The 18088-nt window shown below is 41.6% G+C and overlaps 1 protein-coding gene across 1 annotated transcript in view; it reads right to left on the bottom strand.

Moving 5' to 3' along the window:
* The window catches only part of RIF1 (replication timing regulatory factor 1), a 675273-nt gene that overhangs the window by 210473 nt on the left and 446712 nt on the right, over nt 1-18088 (bottom strand). The window contains exons 25-27 of the mRNA XM_053712714.1: nt 6728-6867; nt 6539-6628; nt 6411-6462 (exon numbers count right to left, since the gene is read on the bottom strand). Of these exons, the coding sequence (XP_053568689.1) occupies nt 6411-6462; nt 6539-6628; nt 6728-6867 (282 nt within the window). The remainder of the gene's footprint in view (nt 1-6410; nt 6463-6538; nt 6629-6727; nt 6868-18088) is intronic.

Genomic DNA, 18088 nt, shown 5'->3' with positions numbered 1-18088 from the left:
AAAGAAACAAATTTATCAGGTAAGCATACATTTTCTTTTCTTTTTAAAGATACGATGAGTCCACGGATCATCATCATTACTTATGGGATACAATACCCAAGCTAGAGGACACAGATGATACGGGAGGGACAAGACAGGGAACCTAAACGGAAGGCACCGCCGCTTGAAGAACCTTTCTCCCAAAAGCGGCCTCAGCCGAAGCAAAAGTATCAAATATGTAAAATTTAGAAAAAGTGTGGAGAGGACCAAGTTGCAGCCTTGCAAATCTGTTCTACAGAAGCTTCATTTTTGAATGCCCATGAAGAAGCAACTGCCCTAGTGGAATGAGCCCTCTCAGGAGGCTGCTGTCCAGCAGTATCATATGCAAAACGGATGATACTCTTCAGCCAAAAAGAGGTAGCCGTAGCTTTCTGACCCTTACGTTTACCAGAGAAAATTACAAAGAAAAGGACTGACGAAAGTCCTTAGTCGCTTGTACATAACATTTTAAAGCACGGACCATGTCCAAATTGTGCAGAAGACGTTCTTTTTGAGAAGGAGGATTAGGACACAAGGAAGGAACAATAATCTCCTGATTAATGTTCCTATCTGAAACAACCATAGGAAGAAAACCTAGGTTAGTCCGCAAAACTACCTTATCTGAATGGAAAAGGTAAGACGAAGAGTATTGCAACGCCGAGAGCTCAGACACTCTACGAGCTGAAGAAATAGCAACAAGAAATAAAACTTTCCAAGATAACTTAATATCTAAGGAATGCATAGGCTCAAACGGAGCCCCTTGAAGAACTAAATTCAGACTTCATGGAGGAGTAACTGGTTTGAACACAGGCCTGATCCTAACCAAGGCCTGACAAAATGATTGTACATCTGGGACATCAGCCAGACGTTTGTGTAACAAAATAGATAAGGCAGAGATTTGACCCTTTAGGGAACTTGTCGACAAACCCTTCTCCAAACCTTCTTGGAGAAAAGACAAAATTCTGGGAATCCTAACTCTACTCCATGAGTAACCCTTGGATTCACACCAAGAAAGATATTTACGCCATATAATATGGTAAATTTTTCTAGTTACAGGTTTACGAGTCTGAATCATGGTCTCTATGACTGAATCAGAAAAACCCCACTTAGATAGGATTAATCGTTCAATCTCTAAGCAGTCTTGAATGAGAAGGTCCATCCTCAACGGAAGTCTCCAAGGTGGCAGGGATGACATGTCCACCAGATCAGCATACCAAATCCTGCGAGGCCAAACGGAGGGAATAGGAATGCAAGATTGAAGGACCAAGGAACTGCCAGAGCATCTATCAGTTCCGCCTGGGGATCCCTGGACCTCGACCCGTATCTTGGGAGCTTGGCTTTCCGACGAGATGTCATGAGATCCAACTCCAGCCGACCCCATTTGAGAATCGGGTTGGAGAACACCTCCGGATGGAGTTCCCACTATCCTGGATGAAAAGTCTGCCTGCTCAGAAAGTCTGCCTTCCAGTTGTCCACCCCTGAGATGTGGATCGATGACAGATGGCAAGAGTGGGCCTTCACCCACCGAATTATCTTGGCTAACTCAGTCATCGCTAAGGAACTCCTCGTTCCTCCCTGACTATTGATGTAAGCCACGTTATATTGTCCGACTGGAATCTGATGAACTGGCCAAAGCCAACTGAGGCCAGGCCAGAAGAGCATTGAAGACCGCTCTCAGTTCCAGGATGTTGACAGGAAGTACAGACTCTGCCTGAGTCCACACTCCCTGAGCCTTTAGGGAACCCCAGACAGCTCCCAACCCTAAAAGGCTGGCGTCTGTTGTCACAATCACCCAGGAAGGTCTGCGAAAGCAGGTTCCCTGGGATAGATGATCCAGAGACAGCCACCATCGAAGAGAGTCTCTCATCTCCTGTTCCAGGGTTGTTTGAGGAGACAAGTCTGCATAATCTCCATTCCACTGCCTGAGCATGTTTAACTGCAGAGGCCTGAGGTGAAACTGAGCAAACGGGATGATGTCCATTGCCGCCACCATCAGTCCGATTACTTCCATACACTGAGCCACTGACGGCCGAGGATTGGACTGAAGGGCTCGACAGGTATCTAGAATCTTTGATTTCCTGACCTCTGTAAGAAAAATCCTCAGATATAGAATCTATTAGAGTTCCCAAGAAAGTTACCCTTGTCTTCGGGATTAAAGTAATGCTTGTCCAGATTTACCTCTCACCCGTGAGATCTCAAGAATGATAGCACAACGTTGGTATGAGATACTGCTTGCTGACAAGATGGCGCCTGGATTAGAATATCGTCCAGATAGGGCGCCACCGCAATGCCCCACGGTCTTCAAACCGCCAGTAGAGATCCCAGAACTTTTGTGAAAATTCTGGGTGTCGTGGCCAGCCCGAAAGGAAGAGCCACAAACTGAAAGCGTTTGTCCAGAAAAGCAAACCTCAGGAACCTGTAGATATGCATCAATTAAATCCACTGTCGTCATAAATTTACCCTCCTGGATCAATGGAAGAATGGTACTAATAATTTCAATCTTGAATGATGGAACTCTGAGAAACTTGTTTAGACTCTTGAGGTCTAATATAGGTCTGAAGGTTCCTTCATTTTTGGGAACCACAGATTTGAATAAAAACCCTGCCCCTGTTCCTGTACTGGAATGGGAACAATTACTTCCAAGGAGGAGAGGGGGAGAATGCCTCTTTTTTATCTGGTTTGCAGATAATCTTGAAAGAAGAAATCTTCCTCTGGGAGGAAAATTCTTGAATTCCAGTTTGTATCCCTGAGACACAATTTCTACCGCCCAGGAATCCTGAACGCCCCGAACCCAAGCCTGAACGAAGAATGAGAGCCTGCCTCCTACCAGATCCGGTCCCGGATCGGGGGCATGCCCTTCATGCTGTTTTGGATTCAACAGCAGGCTTCTTGGATTGTTTACCCTTGTTCCACGACTGGTTGGGTCTCCAAGTAGGCTTAGATTGCGAATAGTTCCCCTTCCTGTTTAGAGGAGGAAGAGAAAGAATTTCCCTTGAAATTTTGAAAGGAACGAAAATTACTTCGTCCTTTTTGTTTACTTCTCTTATCCTGAGGAAGGAGATGACCCTTACCTCCCGTGATGATAGAGATAATTTCCTTCAGGCCCGGTCCAAACAAGGTCTTCACCTTGTAAGGAACTGCTATAAGCTTAGACTTGGATGATACGTCCGCAGACCAGAGTTTTAACCATAAGGATCTGCGGGCTAGGATAGAAAACCAGAACTCTTAACTGCCAATTTAGTAATTTGCAGAGGAGCATCCGTAATAAAGGCATTAGCCAACTTCAGAGCTTTAATCCTATTTTGGATCTCCTCTAAAGTGGTCTCAGTTCTGAGACACAAAGCATCAAACCAATAAGCCCGTAGCAATGTACGCAGCCGGCTGCAATAGCAGACCCTGGTGAACATAAATCTTTTTAAGTAGACCCTCCAACTTCTTGTCCGTGGGATCTTTAAAAGCACAACTATCCTCAAAGGGAATAGTAGTTCGCTTGGCTAGGGTGGAAATAGCTCCTTCCACCTTAGTAACCGTCTGCCAAGTTTCCCTGATAGCGTCCGCTATAGGAAACATCTTCTTGAAAATAGGAGATGGGGAAAGGGGAATACCTGGTCTCTCCCATTCCTTGGAAATAATCTTCAAAGTTCGCTTCGGTACTGGAACTTCAAAATATCTGTCCAATTTACTCGACTTCGCAGTAACGACCACTACTGTAGAATCACAGTCGTCCAAGGTAACCAAAACCTCCTTGAGTAACAGGCAGAGGTGTTCTAGTTTAAACATTAAAGATACAACCTCTGAATCAGTCAAAGGCAATGAACCGTCTGAGTCTGAAATTTCGCCTTCTGATAGAACCTCCATACCCTCCATCTTAGTTCCTTGGGAGGGTACATCCGAAATTGCCACCATTGCATCAGAAACCTCACTGACAACATGGTAGTCCTTCCTCTTATGTTTGCCTTGTAGCATAGGAAAGGCAGACAACGCATCAGAAATTGTGGAAGACATAAGCGCAGCTATGTCTTAAGGTAACTCCAGCAGGCGCTAGAGCAGAAGTACAGGGCACTGCTTGTGCGGGCGTTAAATCTTGGGACGGTTGGGGAGAAAGCTGCAGCATACTCTGAATCTCATCATTAGACTCCTGGGAAGCATCCGCTTTTGAAAAATTTTGCTCATGAAAAATCTTTTCCCTATAACTCAAAGCCCTCTCAATACACGAGGGACAGAAAGTGATTAGTGGTTCCACATTAGTATCCAAACACATGGAGCAAGTAACATTTTGCACGGCTCCTATGTCCATAGTAAAGTACAATTAGAATAAAACTACGTTTTGTTTTTTTTAACAAAAACGTTACTGTCTCTAAGAGTTTACAAAGGTAACACTTTATACTATATAAGAAATATATGCTCAAAGAAAAAGATAATCAAATTGTTCTCAAAAATATTTGATGTCAGAAAAAAGGAAAAACAAAACTATACTGTGCCTTTATATTTTAAACACCAACTTGTTTACTGCATTAGAGAAAAACGTACCCCAGCAGTTAAACAAAAGTAAATTCAGAACACCCATACACCTCAGCAACTCTGCTGAGGTGCCTACCTGCCAAACAGACTCACTCCCTGGCCGGAACACTTGTAGATTATCTGAAAACGATCCGGATACTCAAGGGCACAAAAATGCTACAACCGCTTTCCTGAATAGTCAGAAAGACATGCGGTTGTAGAGCCACGTGTGCAGAAGTCCACTTCTGTCGGCTGAGTACTACGCAATTATCTAAATGCAGCATGTAAAACTATAGCCCCGCCCATCGTGGGCGTAACTTCCAAAAACACATTACCAGTTATCGGAGTAAAAGTTTAATAGGAACCGCAACCACCATACATAATAAATTGAAAAATCCGGCAAGAGTCTACAAGCCATATTTCTCCCAGCCCCAGTACTCATGGCTGTCTCAAAAAAAAAAAACTCCACTATAAGATGGATTAATGTCCCAACATAAGCCTTGATTGAGTCTTATGTAAGTTTCAAATAAAGTTCAAGTGCCCACTTTCCACTGAGTCTACTCGCCAGAATGAACAAAGTTAGTACTTACCTTAAATGCTGTCCGACAGGACAGTCCAGCAGGTTTAAGAGGTCCTCTCCCTCCCATAGCCCTGTGGAATAAAATAAGCCTGAGTTAAATGTGCTTAGGCTTTCAGGATTAGGGCAGCATAAATGTATAGGAGGCACAGTGAGAATTATGTCCCACCAGTTCCTATTGCTCTAAAGCCACCAAAAGCTCTACTGAAGAGACTGATCTGGACTACGGCTACACCCTAGAACAAAGCAGCACAATCTTGCACTACTTTAAAAATAATAAACTCTTGATTGAAGAATCTATACTAACACCTCACTTTACCTCTTCCTATCACTAAAGTAGGCAAAGAGAATGACTGGGGTGGGAGGGAAGGGAGGAGCTATTTAACAGCTCTGCTGTGGTGCTCTTTACCTCCTCCTGCTGACCAGGAGGTGAATATCCCATAAGTGATGATGATGATCCGTGGACTCATCGTGTCTTTAAAAAGACAACAGCATTTTGCACCCTTGCGTGTCTAGATTTGCCCGTGAAAAAATGAGTTAAATTGAAAAAGACTGAACCCCAGGTAAAAAAAAAAAAAAAGTTTAAATAAACTTCCCAAACATGATTCCTATACTGAAACTGTCTAGACTGCAAAAGGGAAATATACATAGACCTGACTTATGGCAAATATAAGTAAATACATATATTTAAAACTTTATATTAATACATAAAGCGCCAAACCATAGCTGAGAGTGTCTTAAATAACAATACATACTTACTGAAAGACACCCATCCACATATAGCAGATAGCCAAACCAGAACTGAAAAAGTATCAGCAGAGGTAATGGTATATAGGAGTATATCGTCAATCTGAAAAGGGAGGTAGGAAATGAATCTCTATGACGGATAACATAGAACCCTTGAAAAGATTTCCCACGAGGAAAACCATTAAATCAATAGGCGATACTCCCTTCACATCCCTCTGACAAACACTGTACTCAGAGGAATTGGGCTTTAATATGCTGAGGAGCGCTTATCATAGAAGAAAAATCAAGCACAAACTTACTTCACCAACTCCATAGGGAAGCAAAGTTTGTAAAACTGAATTGTGGGTGTGGTGAGCGGTGTATTTATAAGCATTTGAGGTTTGGGAAACTTTGCCCCTCCTGGAAGGATTGTATATCCCATACATCACTAGCTCATGGACTCTTGCAACTTACATGAAATAAATAAAAATACTTAATTTCTGCAATGCTGACTATGCCTAATTTTAATTCGAAACTATAAACAAAGTTTACAAGAAAATCATTTCTATAAAACTTTCACGTTTAGTACCTCTGATTTATCCACGTTTTCTTTTGATTCCTCTGCTAAGGCAGGCTTCTCTCTACAAAGTGAAAAAGAGTTAGGAATTTAAAAAACAGTGGTTATAATAGAGCTATGATCAGAATTCGCTTACTCACAATGAGTTATCCTGGCTCTGAGAATATTGTGTGAATAAAGTTGTGTCTTGAGATGCATCAAGGTTGTTATACATTGTGGGTATGTCCACCCTGATGGGAAAAAATAAATAAATGCACAATGAAATCTAGAGTGAAGTCATTGTTGGATCCTGAGAATTGAGGGTTACGATTTTTAATCAAATTACCAACCTTTTTATTCTCAGCACTTCTTTTTGGTGCTCTGTCAAAACCCTCTCTTTTGTTTCAGGAGGGATAAAAACAAAGTCAACAGATTGTTCTTCTTCTAAAAGCTTCTCTTTACGTTTGGGTGAAGAGAAATCCAATTTTAACTAAAGAAAAATAAATAAAAACAAAACAAAAAAACATGGATTAAGAAACAGTCTTGACAAAGGTCCATGTGAGGACCGAAACGTTGACTGATCCTTTATTGATGAAATACAAATAAAAATATTTATTAAGTCCTGTGAGTGCCTCTTCTTTCTTTGAAGTTTCTACTTATCTACCATAGAAAGCATACACACAAAAGTTTAAGCTAAGCTTAGGGATAGATAAGTGCGCCTGTTAAGGCTAAAAGTATCACAACACCTATTTATAAATATACATAATATGTTTATTGGAATACAATATAGCAGCAAATAAAAAAGGAACGTCTCCCTATACTTTTAAAAACCAAACGGATAGATTATGGCCAAAATGTAAAAACGATGTCTCAAATGTTAAAAGCAAATGGCATCTAATAAAAAAACATAATTTATGTAAGAAATTACCTGATAAATTCATTTCTTTCATATTAGCAAGAGTCCATGAGCTAGTGACGTATGGGATATACATTCCTACCAGGAGGGGCAAAGTTTCCCAAACCTCAAAATGCCTATAAATACACCCCTCACCACACCCACAAATCAGTTTAACGAATAGCCAAGAAGTGGGGTGATAAGAAAAAAAGTGCGAAAGCATAAAAAATAAGGAATTGGAATAATTGTGCTTTATACAAAATCATAACCACCACAAAAAAAGGGCGGGCCTCATGGACTCTTGCTAATATGAAAGAAATGAATTTATCAGGTAAGTTCTTACATAAATTATGTTTTCTTTCATGTAATTAGCAAGAGTCCATGAGCTAGTGACGTATGGGATAATGACTACCCAAGATGTGGATCTTCCACGCAAGAGTCACTAGAGAGGGAGGGATAAAATAATGCCAGCCAATTCCGCTGAAAATAATCCACACCCAAAATAAAGTTTAAATCTTATAATGAAAAAAACTGAAATTATAAGCAGAAGAATCAAACTGAAACCGCTGCCTGAAGTACTTTTCTACCAAAAACTGCTTCAGAAGAAGAAAACACATCAAAATGGTAGAATTTAGTAAAAGTATGCAAAGAAGACCAAGTTGCTGCTTTGCAAATCTGATCAACCGAAGCTTCATTCCTAAACGCCCAGGAAGTAGAAACTGACCTAGTAGAATGAGCTGTAATCCTTTGAGGAGGAGTTTTACCCGACTCGACATAAGCATGATGAATTAAAGATTTTAACCAAGATGCCAAAGAAATGGCAGAGGCCTTCTGACCTTTCCTAGAACCGGAAAAGATAACAAATAGACTAGAAGTCTTTCGGAAATTCTTAGTAGCTTCAACATAATATTTCAAAGCTCTAACTACATCCAAAGAATGCAATGATCTCTCTCTAGAATTCTTAGGATTAGGACACAATGAAGGAACCACAATTTCTCTACTAATGTTGTTAGAATTCACAACCTTAGGTAAAAATTTAAAAGAAGTTCGCAACACCGCCTTATCCTGATGAAAAATCAGAAAAGGAGACTCACAAGAAAGAGCAGATAATTCAGAAACTCTTCTAGCAGAAGAGATGGCCAAAAGAAACAAAACTTTCCAAGAAAGTAATTTAATGTCCAGTGAATGCATAGGTTCAAACGGAGAAGCTTGAAGAGCCCCCAGAACCAAATTCAAACTCCAAGGAGGAGAAATTGACTTAATGACAGGTTTTATACGAACCAAAGCTTGTACAAAACAATGAATATCAGGAAGATTAGCAATCTTTCTGTGAAAAAGAACAGAAAGAGCAGAGATTTGTCCTTTCAAGCAACTTGCAGACAAACCCTTATCCAAACCATCCTGAAGAAACTGTAAAATTCTCGGAATTCTAAAAGAATGCCAGGAAAAATGATGAGAAAGACACCAAGAAATGTAAGTCTTCCAGACTCGATAATATATCTTCCTAGATACAGATTTACAAGCCTGTAACATAGTATTAATCACAGAGTCAGAGAAACATATTTGACTAAGAATCAAGCGTTCAATCTCCATACCTTCAAATTTAAGGATTTGAGATCCTGATGGAAAAAGGACCTTGCGATAGAAGGTCTGGTCTTAACGGAAGAGTCCACGGTTGGCAAGAGGCCATCCGGACAAGATCTGCATACCAAAACCTGTGAGGCCATGCCGGAGCCACCAGCAGAACAAACGAGCATTCCTTCAGAATCTTGGAGATTACTCTTGGAAGAAGAACTAGAGGCGGAAAGATATAGGCAGGATGATACTTCCAAGGAAGTGACAATGCATCCACTGCTTCCGCCTGAGGATCCCTGGATCTGGACAGATACCTGGGAAGTTTCTTGTTTAGATGAGAAGCCATCAGATCTATTTCTGGAAGTCCCCACATTTGAACAATCTAAAGAAATACCTCTGGGTGAAGAGACCATTCGCCCGGATGTAACATTTGGCGGCTGAGATAATCCGCTTCCCAATTGTCTATACCTGGGATATGAACCGCAGAAATTAGACAGGAGCTGGATTCCGCCCAAACCAGAATTCGAGATATTTCTTTCATAGCCAGAGGACTGTGAGTCCCTCCTTGATGATTGATATATGCCACAGTTGTGACATTGTCTGTCTGAAAACAAATGAACGATTCTCTCTTTAGAAGAGGCCATGACTGAAGAGCTCTGAAAATTGCACGGAGTTCCAAAATATTGATTGGTAATCTCACCTCCTGAGATTCCCAAACCCCTTGTGCTGTCAGAGACCCCCAAACTGCTCCCCAACCTGTCAGACTTGCATCTGTTGAAATCACAGTCCAGGTTGGAAGAACAAAAGAAGCCCCCTGAACTAAACGTTGGTGATCTGTCCAACACGTCAGAGAGTGTCGTACAAACGGTTTTAAAGATATCAATTGATATATCTTTGTGAAATCCCTGCACCGCTGGTTCAGCATACAGAGCTGAAGAGGTCGCATGTGAAAACGAGCAAAGGGGATCGCGTCCGATGCAGCAGTCATAAGACCTAGAATTTCCATGCATAAGGCTACCGAAGGGAATGATTGAGACTGAAGGTTTCGACAAGCTGAAACCAATTTTAGACGTCTCTTGTCTGTCAGAGACAGAGTCATGGACACTGAATCTATCTGGAAACCTAAAAAGGTTACCCTTGTCTGAGGAATCAATGAACTTTTCGGCAAATTGATCCTCCAACCATGATCTCGAAGAAACAATACGAGTCGATTCGTATGAGATTCTGCTAAATGTGAAGACTGAGCAAGTACCAAGATATCGTCTAAATAAGGAAATACCACAATACCCTGTTCTCTGATTACAGACAGAAGGGCACCGAGAACCTTTGTAAAAATCCTTGGAGCTGTTGCTAGGCCAAACGGCAGAGCCACAAATTGGTAATGCTTGTCTAGGAAAGAGAATCTCAGAAACTGATAGTGATCTGGATGAATCGGAATATGCAGATATGCATCCTGTAAATCTATTGTGGACATATAATGCCCTTGCTGAACAAAAGGCAGAATAGTCCTTATAGTTACCATTTTGAATGTTGGTATCCTTACATAACGATTCAAAATTTTTAGATCCAGAACTGGTCTGAAAGAATTCTCCTTCTTTGGTACAATGAAGAGATTTGAATAAAACCCCAGTCCCTGTTCCAGAACTGGAACTGGCATAATTACTCCAGCCAACTCTAGATCTGAAACACATTTCAGAAATGCTTGAGCCTTCGCTGGATTTACTGGGACACGGGAAAGAAAAAATCTCTTTGCAGGAGGCCTTATTTTGAAGTCAATTCTGTACCCTTCTGAAACAATGTTCTGAATCCAAAGATTGTGAATTGAATTGATCCAAATTTCTTTGAAAAATCGTAATCTGCCCCCTACCAGCTGAGCTGGAATGAGGGCCGCACCTTCATGTGGACTTGGGAGCTGGCTTTGGTTTTCTAAAAGGCTTGGATTTATTCCAGACTGGAGATGGTTTCCAAACTGATACCGCTCCTTTGGATGAAGGATCAGGCTTTTGTTCCTTATTGTGACGAAAGGAACGAAAACTATAATTAGACCTAAATTTACCTTTAGATTTTTTATCCTGTGGTAAAAAAGTTCCTTTCCCTCCAGTAACAGTTGAGATAATAGAATCCAATTGAGAACCAAATAATTTATTACCCTGGAAAGAAAGGGAAAGCAAAGTTGACTTAGAAGACATATCAGCATTCCAAGTTTTAAGCCATAAAGCTCTTCTAGCTAAAATAGCTAGAGACATATACCTAACATCAACTCTAATGATATCAAAGATGGCATCACAAATAAAGTTATTAGCATGTTGAAGAAGATTAACAATGCTATGAGAATTATGATCTGTTACTTGTTGCGCTAAAGCTTCTAACCAAAAAGTTGAAGCTGCAGCAACATCCGCTAAAGATATAGGCAGGTCTAAGAAGATTACCTGAACATAAGTAAGCTTTTCTTAGAAAGGATTCAATCTTCCTATCTAAAGGATCCTTAAAGGAAGTACTATCTGCCATAGGAATAGTAGTACGTTTAGCAAGAGTAGAGATAGCCCCATCAACTTTAGGGATTTTGTCCCAAAACTCTAATCTGTCAGATGGCACAGGATATAATTGCTTAAAACGTTTAGAAGGAGTAAATGAATTACCCAAATTATTCCATTCCCTGGAGATTACTTCAGAAATAGCATCAGGGACAGGAAAAACTTCTGGAATAACTACAGGAGATTTAAAAACCTTATTTAAACGTTTAGATTTAGTATCAAGAGGACCAGAATCCTCTATTTCTAATGCAATTAAGACTTCTTTAAGTAAAGAACGAATAAATTCCATTTTGAATAAATATGAAGATTTATCAGTATCAACCTCTGAAACAGAATCCTCTGAACCAGAGGAATCATTATCAGAATCAGAATGATGATGTTCATTTAAAAATTAATCTGAAAAATGAGAAGTTTTAAAAGACCTTTTACGTTTACTAGAAGGAGGAATAACAGACATAGCCTTCTTAATGGATTTAGACACAAAATCTCTTATGTTAACAAACAGGAACACTAGTATTAGATGTTGATGGAACAGCAACAGGTAATGTAGTATTACTAAAGGAAATATTATCTGCATTAACAAGTTTGTCATGACATTCATTACAAACAACAGCTGGAGGAACAGATACCACAAGTTTACAGCAGATACACTTAACTTTGGTAGATCCAGCACCAGGCAGTGATTTTCCAGTAGTATCTTCTGACTCAGGGTCAATCTGGGACATCTTGCAATATGTAATAGAAAAAACAACATATAAAGCAAAATTTGATCAAATTCCTTAAATGACAGTTTCAGGAATGGGAAAAAATGCCAGTGAACAAGCTTCTAGCAACCAGAAGCAATAAATAATGAGACTTAAATAATGTGGAGACAATAATGACGCCCATATTTTTTAGTGCCAAAAAAGACGCCCACATTATTTGGCGCCTAAATGCTTTTGGCGCCAAAAATGACGCCACATCCGGAACGCCGACACTTTTGGCGCAAAAACGTCAAAAAACATAATTTATGCTTACCTGATAAATTCCTTTCTCCTGTAGTGTAGTCAGTCCACGGGTCATCATTACTTCTGGGATATTAACTCCTCCCCAACAGGAAGTGCAAGAGGATCACCCAAGCAGAGCTGCTATATAGCTCCTCCCCTCTACGTCACACCCAGTCATTTGACCGAGAACCAAACGAGAAAGGAGAAACTATAGGGTGTAGTGGTGACTGGAATATAATTTAAAAATTTAGACCTGCCATAAAAAACAGGGCGGGCCGTGGACTGACTACACTACAGGAGAAAGGAATTTATCAGGTAAGCATAAATTATGTTTTCTCCTGGTAAGTGTAGTCAGTCCACGGGTCATCATTACTTCTGGGATACCAATACCAAAGCTAAAGTACACGGATGACGGGAGGGACAGGCAGGATCTTTATATGGAAGGAACCACTGCCTGAAGAACCTTTCTCCCAAAAACAGCCTCCGAAGAAGCAAAAGTGTCAAATTTGTAAAATTTGGAAAAAGTATGAAGAGAAGACCAAGTTGCAGCCTTGCAAATCTGTTCAACAGAGGCCTCGTTCTTAAAGGCCCAAGTGGAAGCCACAGCTCTAGTGGAATGAGCTGTAATTCTTTCAGGAGGCTGCTGTCCAGCAGTCTCATAGGCTAAACGTATTATGCTGCGAAGCCAAAAAGAGAGAGAGGTAGCAGAAGCTTTTTGACCTCTCCTCTGTCCAGAATAAACGACAAACAGGGAAGAAGTTTGGCGAAAATCTTTAGTTGCCTGCAAATAAAATTTCAGGGCACGGACTACATCTAGATTGTGCAGAAGTCGTTCCTTCTTTGAAGAAGGGTTAGGACACAATGATGGCACAACAATCTCTTGATTGATATTCTTGTTAGTGACAACCTTAGGCAAAAACCCAGGTTTAGTACGCAGAACTACCTTATCTGAATGAAAAATCAGATACGGGGAATCACAATGTAAGGCTGATAACTCAGAGACTCTACGAGCCGAGGAAATAGCCATCAAAAACAGAACTTTCCAAGATAACAGCTTGATATCAATGGAATGAAGGGGTTCAAACGGAACACCCTGTAAAACGTTAAGAACTAAGTTTAAGCTCCATGGTGGAGCAACAGTTTTAAACACAGGCTTAATCCTGGCCAAAGCCTGGCAAAAAGCCTGAACGTCTGGAACTTCTGACAGACGTTTGTGTAAAAGAATGGACAAAGCTGAGATCTGTCCCTTTAAGGAACTAGCAGATAAACCCTTTTCTAAACCTTCTTGTAGAAAAGACAATATCCTAGGAATCCTAACCTTACTCCATGAGTAACTCTTGGATTCGCACCAATGTAAGTATTTACGCCATATTTTATGGTAAATCTTTCTGGTAACAGGCTTCCTAGCCTGTATTAAGGTATCAATAACTGACTCCGAAAAACCACGCTTTGATAAAATCAAGCGTTCAATTTCCAAGCAGTCAGCTTCAGAGAAATTAGATTTTGATGTTTGAAAGGACCCTGAATTAGAAGGTCCTGTCTCAGAGGCAGAGACCAAGGTGGACAGGATGACATGTCCACTAGATCTGCATACCAGGTCCTGCGTGGCCACGCAGGCGCTATCAGAATCACCGATGCTCTCTCCTGTTTGATCCTGGCAATCAATCGAGGAAGCATCGGGAAGGGTGGAAACACATAGGCCATCCTGAAGGTCCAAGGTGCTGTCAAAGCATCTACCAGGACTGCTCCCGGGTCCCTGGACCTGGACCCGTAACAAGGAAGCTTGGCGTTCTGGCGAGACGCCATCAGATCTATCTCTGGTTTGCCCCAAAGTCGAAGTATTTGGGCAAAGATCTCCGGATGATGTTCCCACTCCCCCGGATGAAAAGTCTGACGACTTAGGAAATCCGCCTCCCAGTTCTCCACTCCAGGAATGTGGATCGCTGACAGGTGGCAAGAGTGAGACTCTGCCCAGCGAATTATCTTTGATACTTCCATCATCGCTAGGGAGCTTCTTGTCCCTCCTTGATGGTTGATGTAAGCTACAGTCGTGATGTTGTCCGACTGAAACCTGATGAACCCCCGAGTTGTTAACTGAGGCCAGGCCAGAAGGGCATTGAGAACTGCTCTCAATTCCAGAATGTTTATTGGAAGGAGACTCTCCTCCTGAGTCCATGATCCCTGAGCCTTCAGGGAATTCCAGACAGCGCCCCAACCTAGTAGGCTGGCGTCTGTTGTTACGATTGTCCAATCTGGTCTGCTGAATGGCATCCCCCTGGACAGATGTGGCCGAGAAAGCCACCATAGAAGAGAATTTCTGGTCTCTTGATCCAGATTCAGAGTAGGGGACAAATCTGAGTAATCCCCATTCCACTGACTTAGCATGCACAATTGCAGCGGTCTGAGATGTAGGCGTGCAAAGGGAACTATGTCCATTGCCGCCACCATTAAGCCGATTACCTCCATGCATTGAGCCACTGACGGGTGTTGAATGGAATGAAGGACACGGCAAGCATTTTGAAGCTTTGTTAACCTGTCTTCTGTCAGGTAAATCTTCATTTCTACAGAATCTATAAGAGTCCCCAAGAAGGGAACCCTTGTGAGTGGTAAGAGAGAACTCTTCTCTTCGTTCACCTTCCACCCATGCGACCTTAGAAATGCCAGTACTAACTCTGTATGAGACCTGGCAGTTTGAAAGCTTGACGCTTGAATCAGAATGTCGTCTAGGTACGGAGCCACCGAAATTCCTCGCGGTCTTAGCACCGCCAGAAGAGAGCCCAGAACCTTTGTGAAGATTCTTGGAGCCGTAGCCAACCCGAATGGAAGAGCTACAAACTGGTAATGCCTGTCTAGGAAGGCAAACCTTAGATACCGGTAATGATCTTTGTGAATCGGTATATGAAGGTAGGCATCCTTTAAATCCACTGTGGTCATGTACTGACCCTTTTGGATCATGGGTAAGATTGTCCGAATAGTTTCCATTTTGAACGATGGAACTCTTAGGAATTTGTTTAGGATCTTTAAATCCAAGATTGGTCTGAAGGTTCCTTCTTTCTTGGGAACCACAGATTTGAGTAAACCCCTTGTCCGTGTTCCAACCGCGGAACCGGATGGATCACTCCCATTAATAAAAGATCTTGTACACAGCGTAGAAACGCCTCTTTCTTTATCTGGTTTGTTGACAACCTTGAAAGATGAAATCTCCCTTTTGGGGGAGAGGCTTTGAAGTCCAGAAGATATCCCTGAGATATGATCTCTAACGCCCAGGGATCCTGGACATCTCTTGCCCAAGCCTGGGCGAAGAGAGAGAGTCTGCCCCCCACTAGATCCGTTCCCGGATCGGGGGCCCTCACTTCATGCTGTCTTAGGGGCAGCAGCAGGTTTTCTGGCCTGCTTGCCCTTGTTCCAGGACTGGTTAGGTTTCCAGCCTTGTCTGTAGCGAGCAACAGCTCCTTCCTGTTTTGGTGCAGAGGAAGTTGATGCTGCTCCTGCCTTGAAGTTACGAAAGGCACGAAAATTAGACTGTCTAGCCCTAGGTTTGGCTCTGTCTTGAGGCAGGGCATGGCCTTTACCTCCTGTAATGTCAGCGATAATTTCCTTCAAACCGGGCCCGAATAAGGTCTGCCCTTTGAAAGGTATGTTAAGTAATTTAGATTTAGAAGTAACATCAGCTGACCATGATTTTAGCCACAGCGCTCTGCGTGCCTGAATGGCGAATCCGGAATTCTTAGCCGTAAGTTTAGTTAAATGTACTACGGCATCAGAAATAAATGAATTAGCTAGCTTAAGGGCTTTAAGCTTGTGTGTAATCTCATCCAATGGAGCTGATTCAAGGGTCTCTTCCAGAGACTCAAACCAAAATGCTGCTGCAGCCGTGACAGGCGCAATGCATGCAAGGGGTTGTAATATAAAACCTTGTTGAACAAACATTTTCTTAAGGTAACCCTCTAACTTTTTATCCATTGGATCTGAAAAGGCGCAGCTATCCTCCACCGGGATAGTGGTACGCTTAGCTAAAGTAGAAACTGCTCCCTCCACCTTAGGGACCGTTTGCCATAAGTCCCGTGTGGTGGCGTCTATTGGAAACATCTTTCTGAATATAGGAGGGGGTGAGAAAGGCACACCGGGTCTATCCCACTCCTTAGTAGCAATTTCAGTAAGTCTTTTAGGTATTGGAAAAACGTCAGTACTCGACGGTACCGCAAAATATTTATCCAACCTACACATTTTTTCTGGTATTGCAACTGTGTTACAATCATTCAGAGCCGCTAACACCTCCCCTAGTAATACACGGAGATTTTCCAGCTTAAATTTAAAATTTGAAATGTCTGAATACAGTTTATTTGGATCAGATCCGTCACCCGCAGAATGAAGCTCTCCGTCCTCATGTTCTGCAAATTGTGACGCAGTATCTGACATGGCCCTAATATTATCAGCGCACTCTGTTCTCACCCCAGAGTGATCTCGCTTACCTCTAAGTTCTGGTAATTTAGACAAAACTTCAGTTATAACATTAGCCATGTCCTGTAGTGTGGTTTGTAATGGCCGCCCTGAAGTACTCTGCGTTACAATATCACGCACCTCCCGAGCGGGAGATGCAGGTACTGACACGTGAGGCAAGTTAGTCGGCATAACTTCCCCCTCGTTGTTTGGTAAATGATGTTCAATTTGTACAGAATGACTCTTATTCAAAGTAGCATCAATGCAATTAGTACATAAATTTCTATTGGGCTCCACCTTGGCTTTTGCACATATAGCACAGAGATATTCCTCTGAGTCAGACATGTTTAACAAACTAGCAATTAAACTAGCAAGCTTGGAAATACTTTTCACTCAAATTACAAGTATTATGGAAAACGCACTGTGCCTTTAAGAAGCACAGAAAAAGATTATGACAGTTTAATAATAAGGAACCGGAAAAACTATAAAAACCAGATTTTTCCAAGTAAAGGCATAAATTTAGCAAAGGATTGCCCCCATTAGTAATGGATAACCCTTAATAGCAGAAAAAAATGTACAAAATATAAACTTTTTTATCACAGTCAAAGCACAATCTCACAGGTCTGCTGTGAGTGATTACCTCCCTCAAAATAATTTTTGAAGACCCTTGAGCTCTGTAGACACGATCCGGATCATGCAGGAAGAGAAACAGACTTTTGACTGAATTTTTGATGCGTAGCAAAAGCGCCAAAATAGGCCCCTCCCCCTCATCCACAGCAGTGAGGGAAGTTCAGTAAACTGTCTTAAATTAAAATAAACGACAGCCAAGTGGAAAAACAGTGCCCAAAAACAATTTTTCACCCAGTACCTCAGATAATTAAACAATTTAGCATGCCAGCAAAAACGTTTAAAATCAAATAACATGAAATGTCATTAAACAGCCTGTTGCTAGACGTTCCCACTGCAAGTTAGGCTAAAAATTATATGCATATAGTATTACCCAGAGAAGTGCCATTCCCCAGAATACTGAAGTGTACACATATATACATAAACAGCCTGATACCAGTTGCTACTACTGCATTTAAGGCTGAATTTACATTATATCGGTATTGGCAGTATTTTCTCAGTCAATTCCATTCCTCAGAAAATAATATACTGCAACATACCTCTTTGCAGGTGAACCTGCCCGCTGTCCCCTGATCTGAAGTTTACCTCACTCCTCAGAATGGCCGAGAACAGCAAAATGAATCTTAGCTACGCCGGCTAAAATCATCCAAAAAC

This window comes from Bombina bombina, chromosome 1 (genome assembly GCF_027579735.1).
Source record: "Bombina bombina isolate aBomBom1 chromosome 1, aBomBom1.pri, whole genome shotgun sequence".
Classification (NCBI taxonomy): Eukaryota; Metazoa; Chordata; class Amphibia; order Anura; family Bombinatoridae; genus Bombina; species Bombina bombina.
Note: the sequence above shows the minus strand (reverse complement) of the source record. Positions and strands in the feature narration are given on the sequence as shown.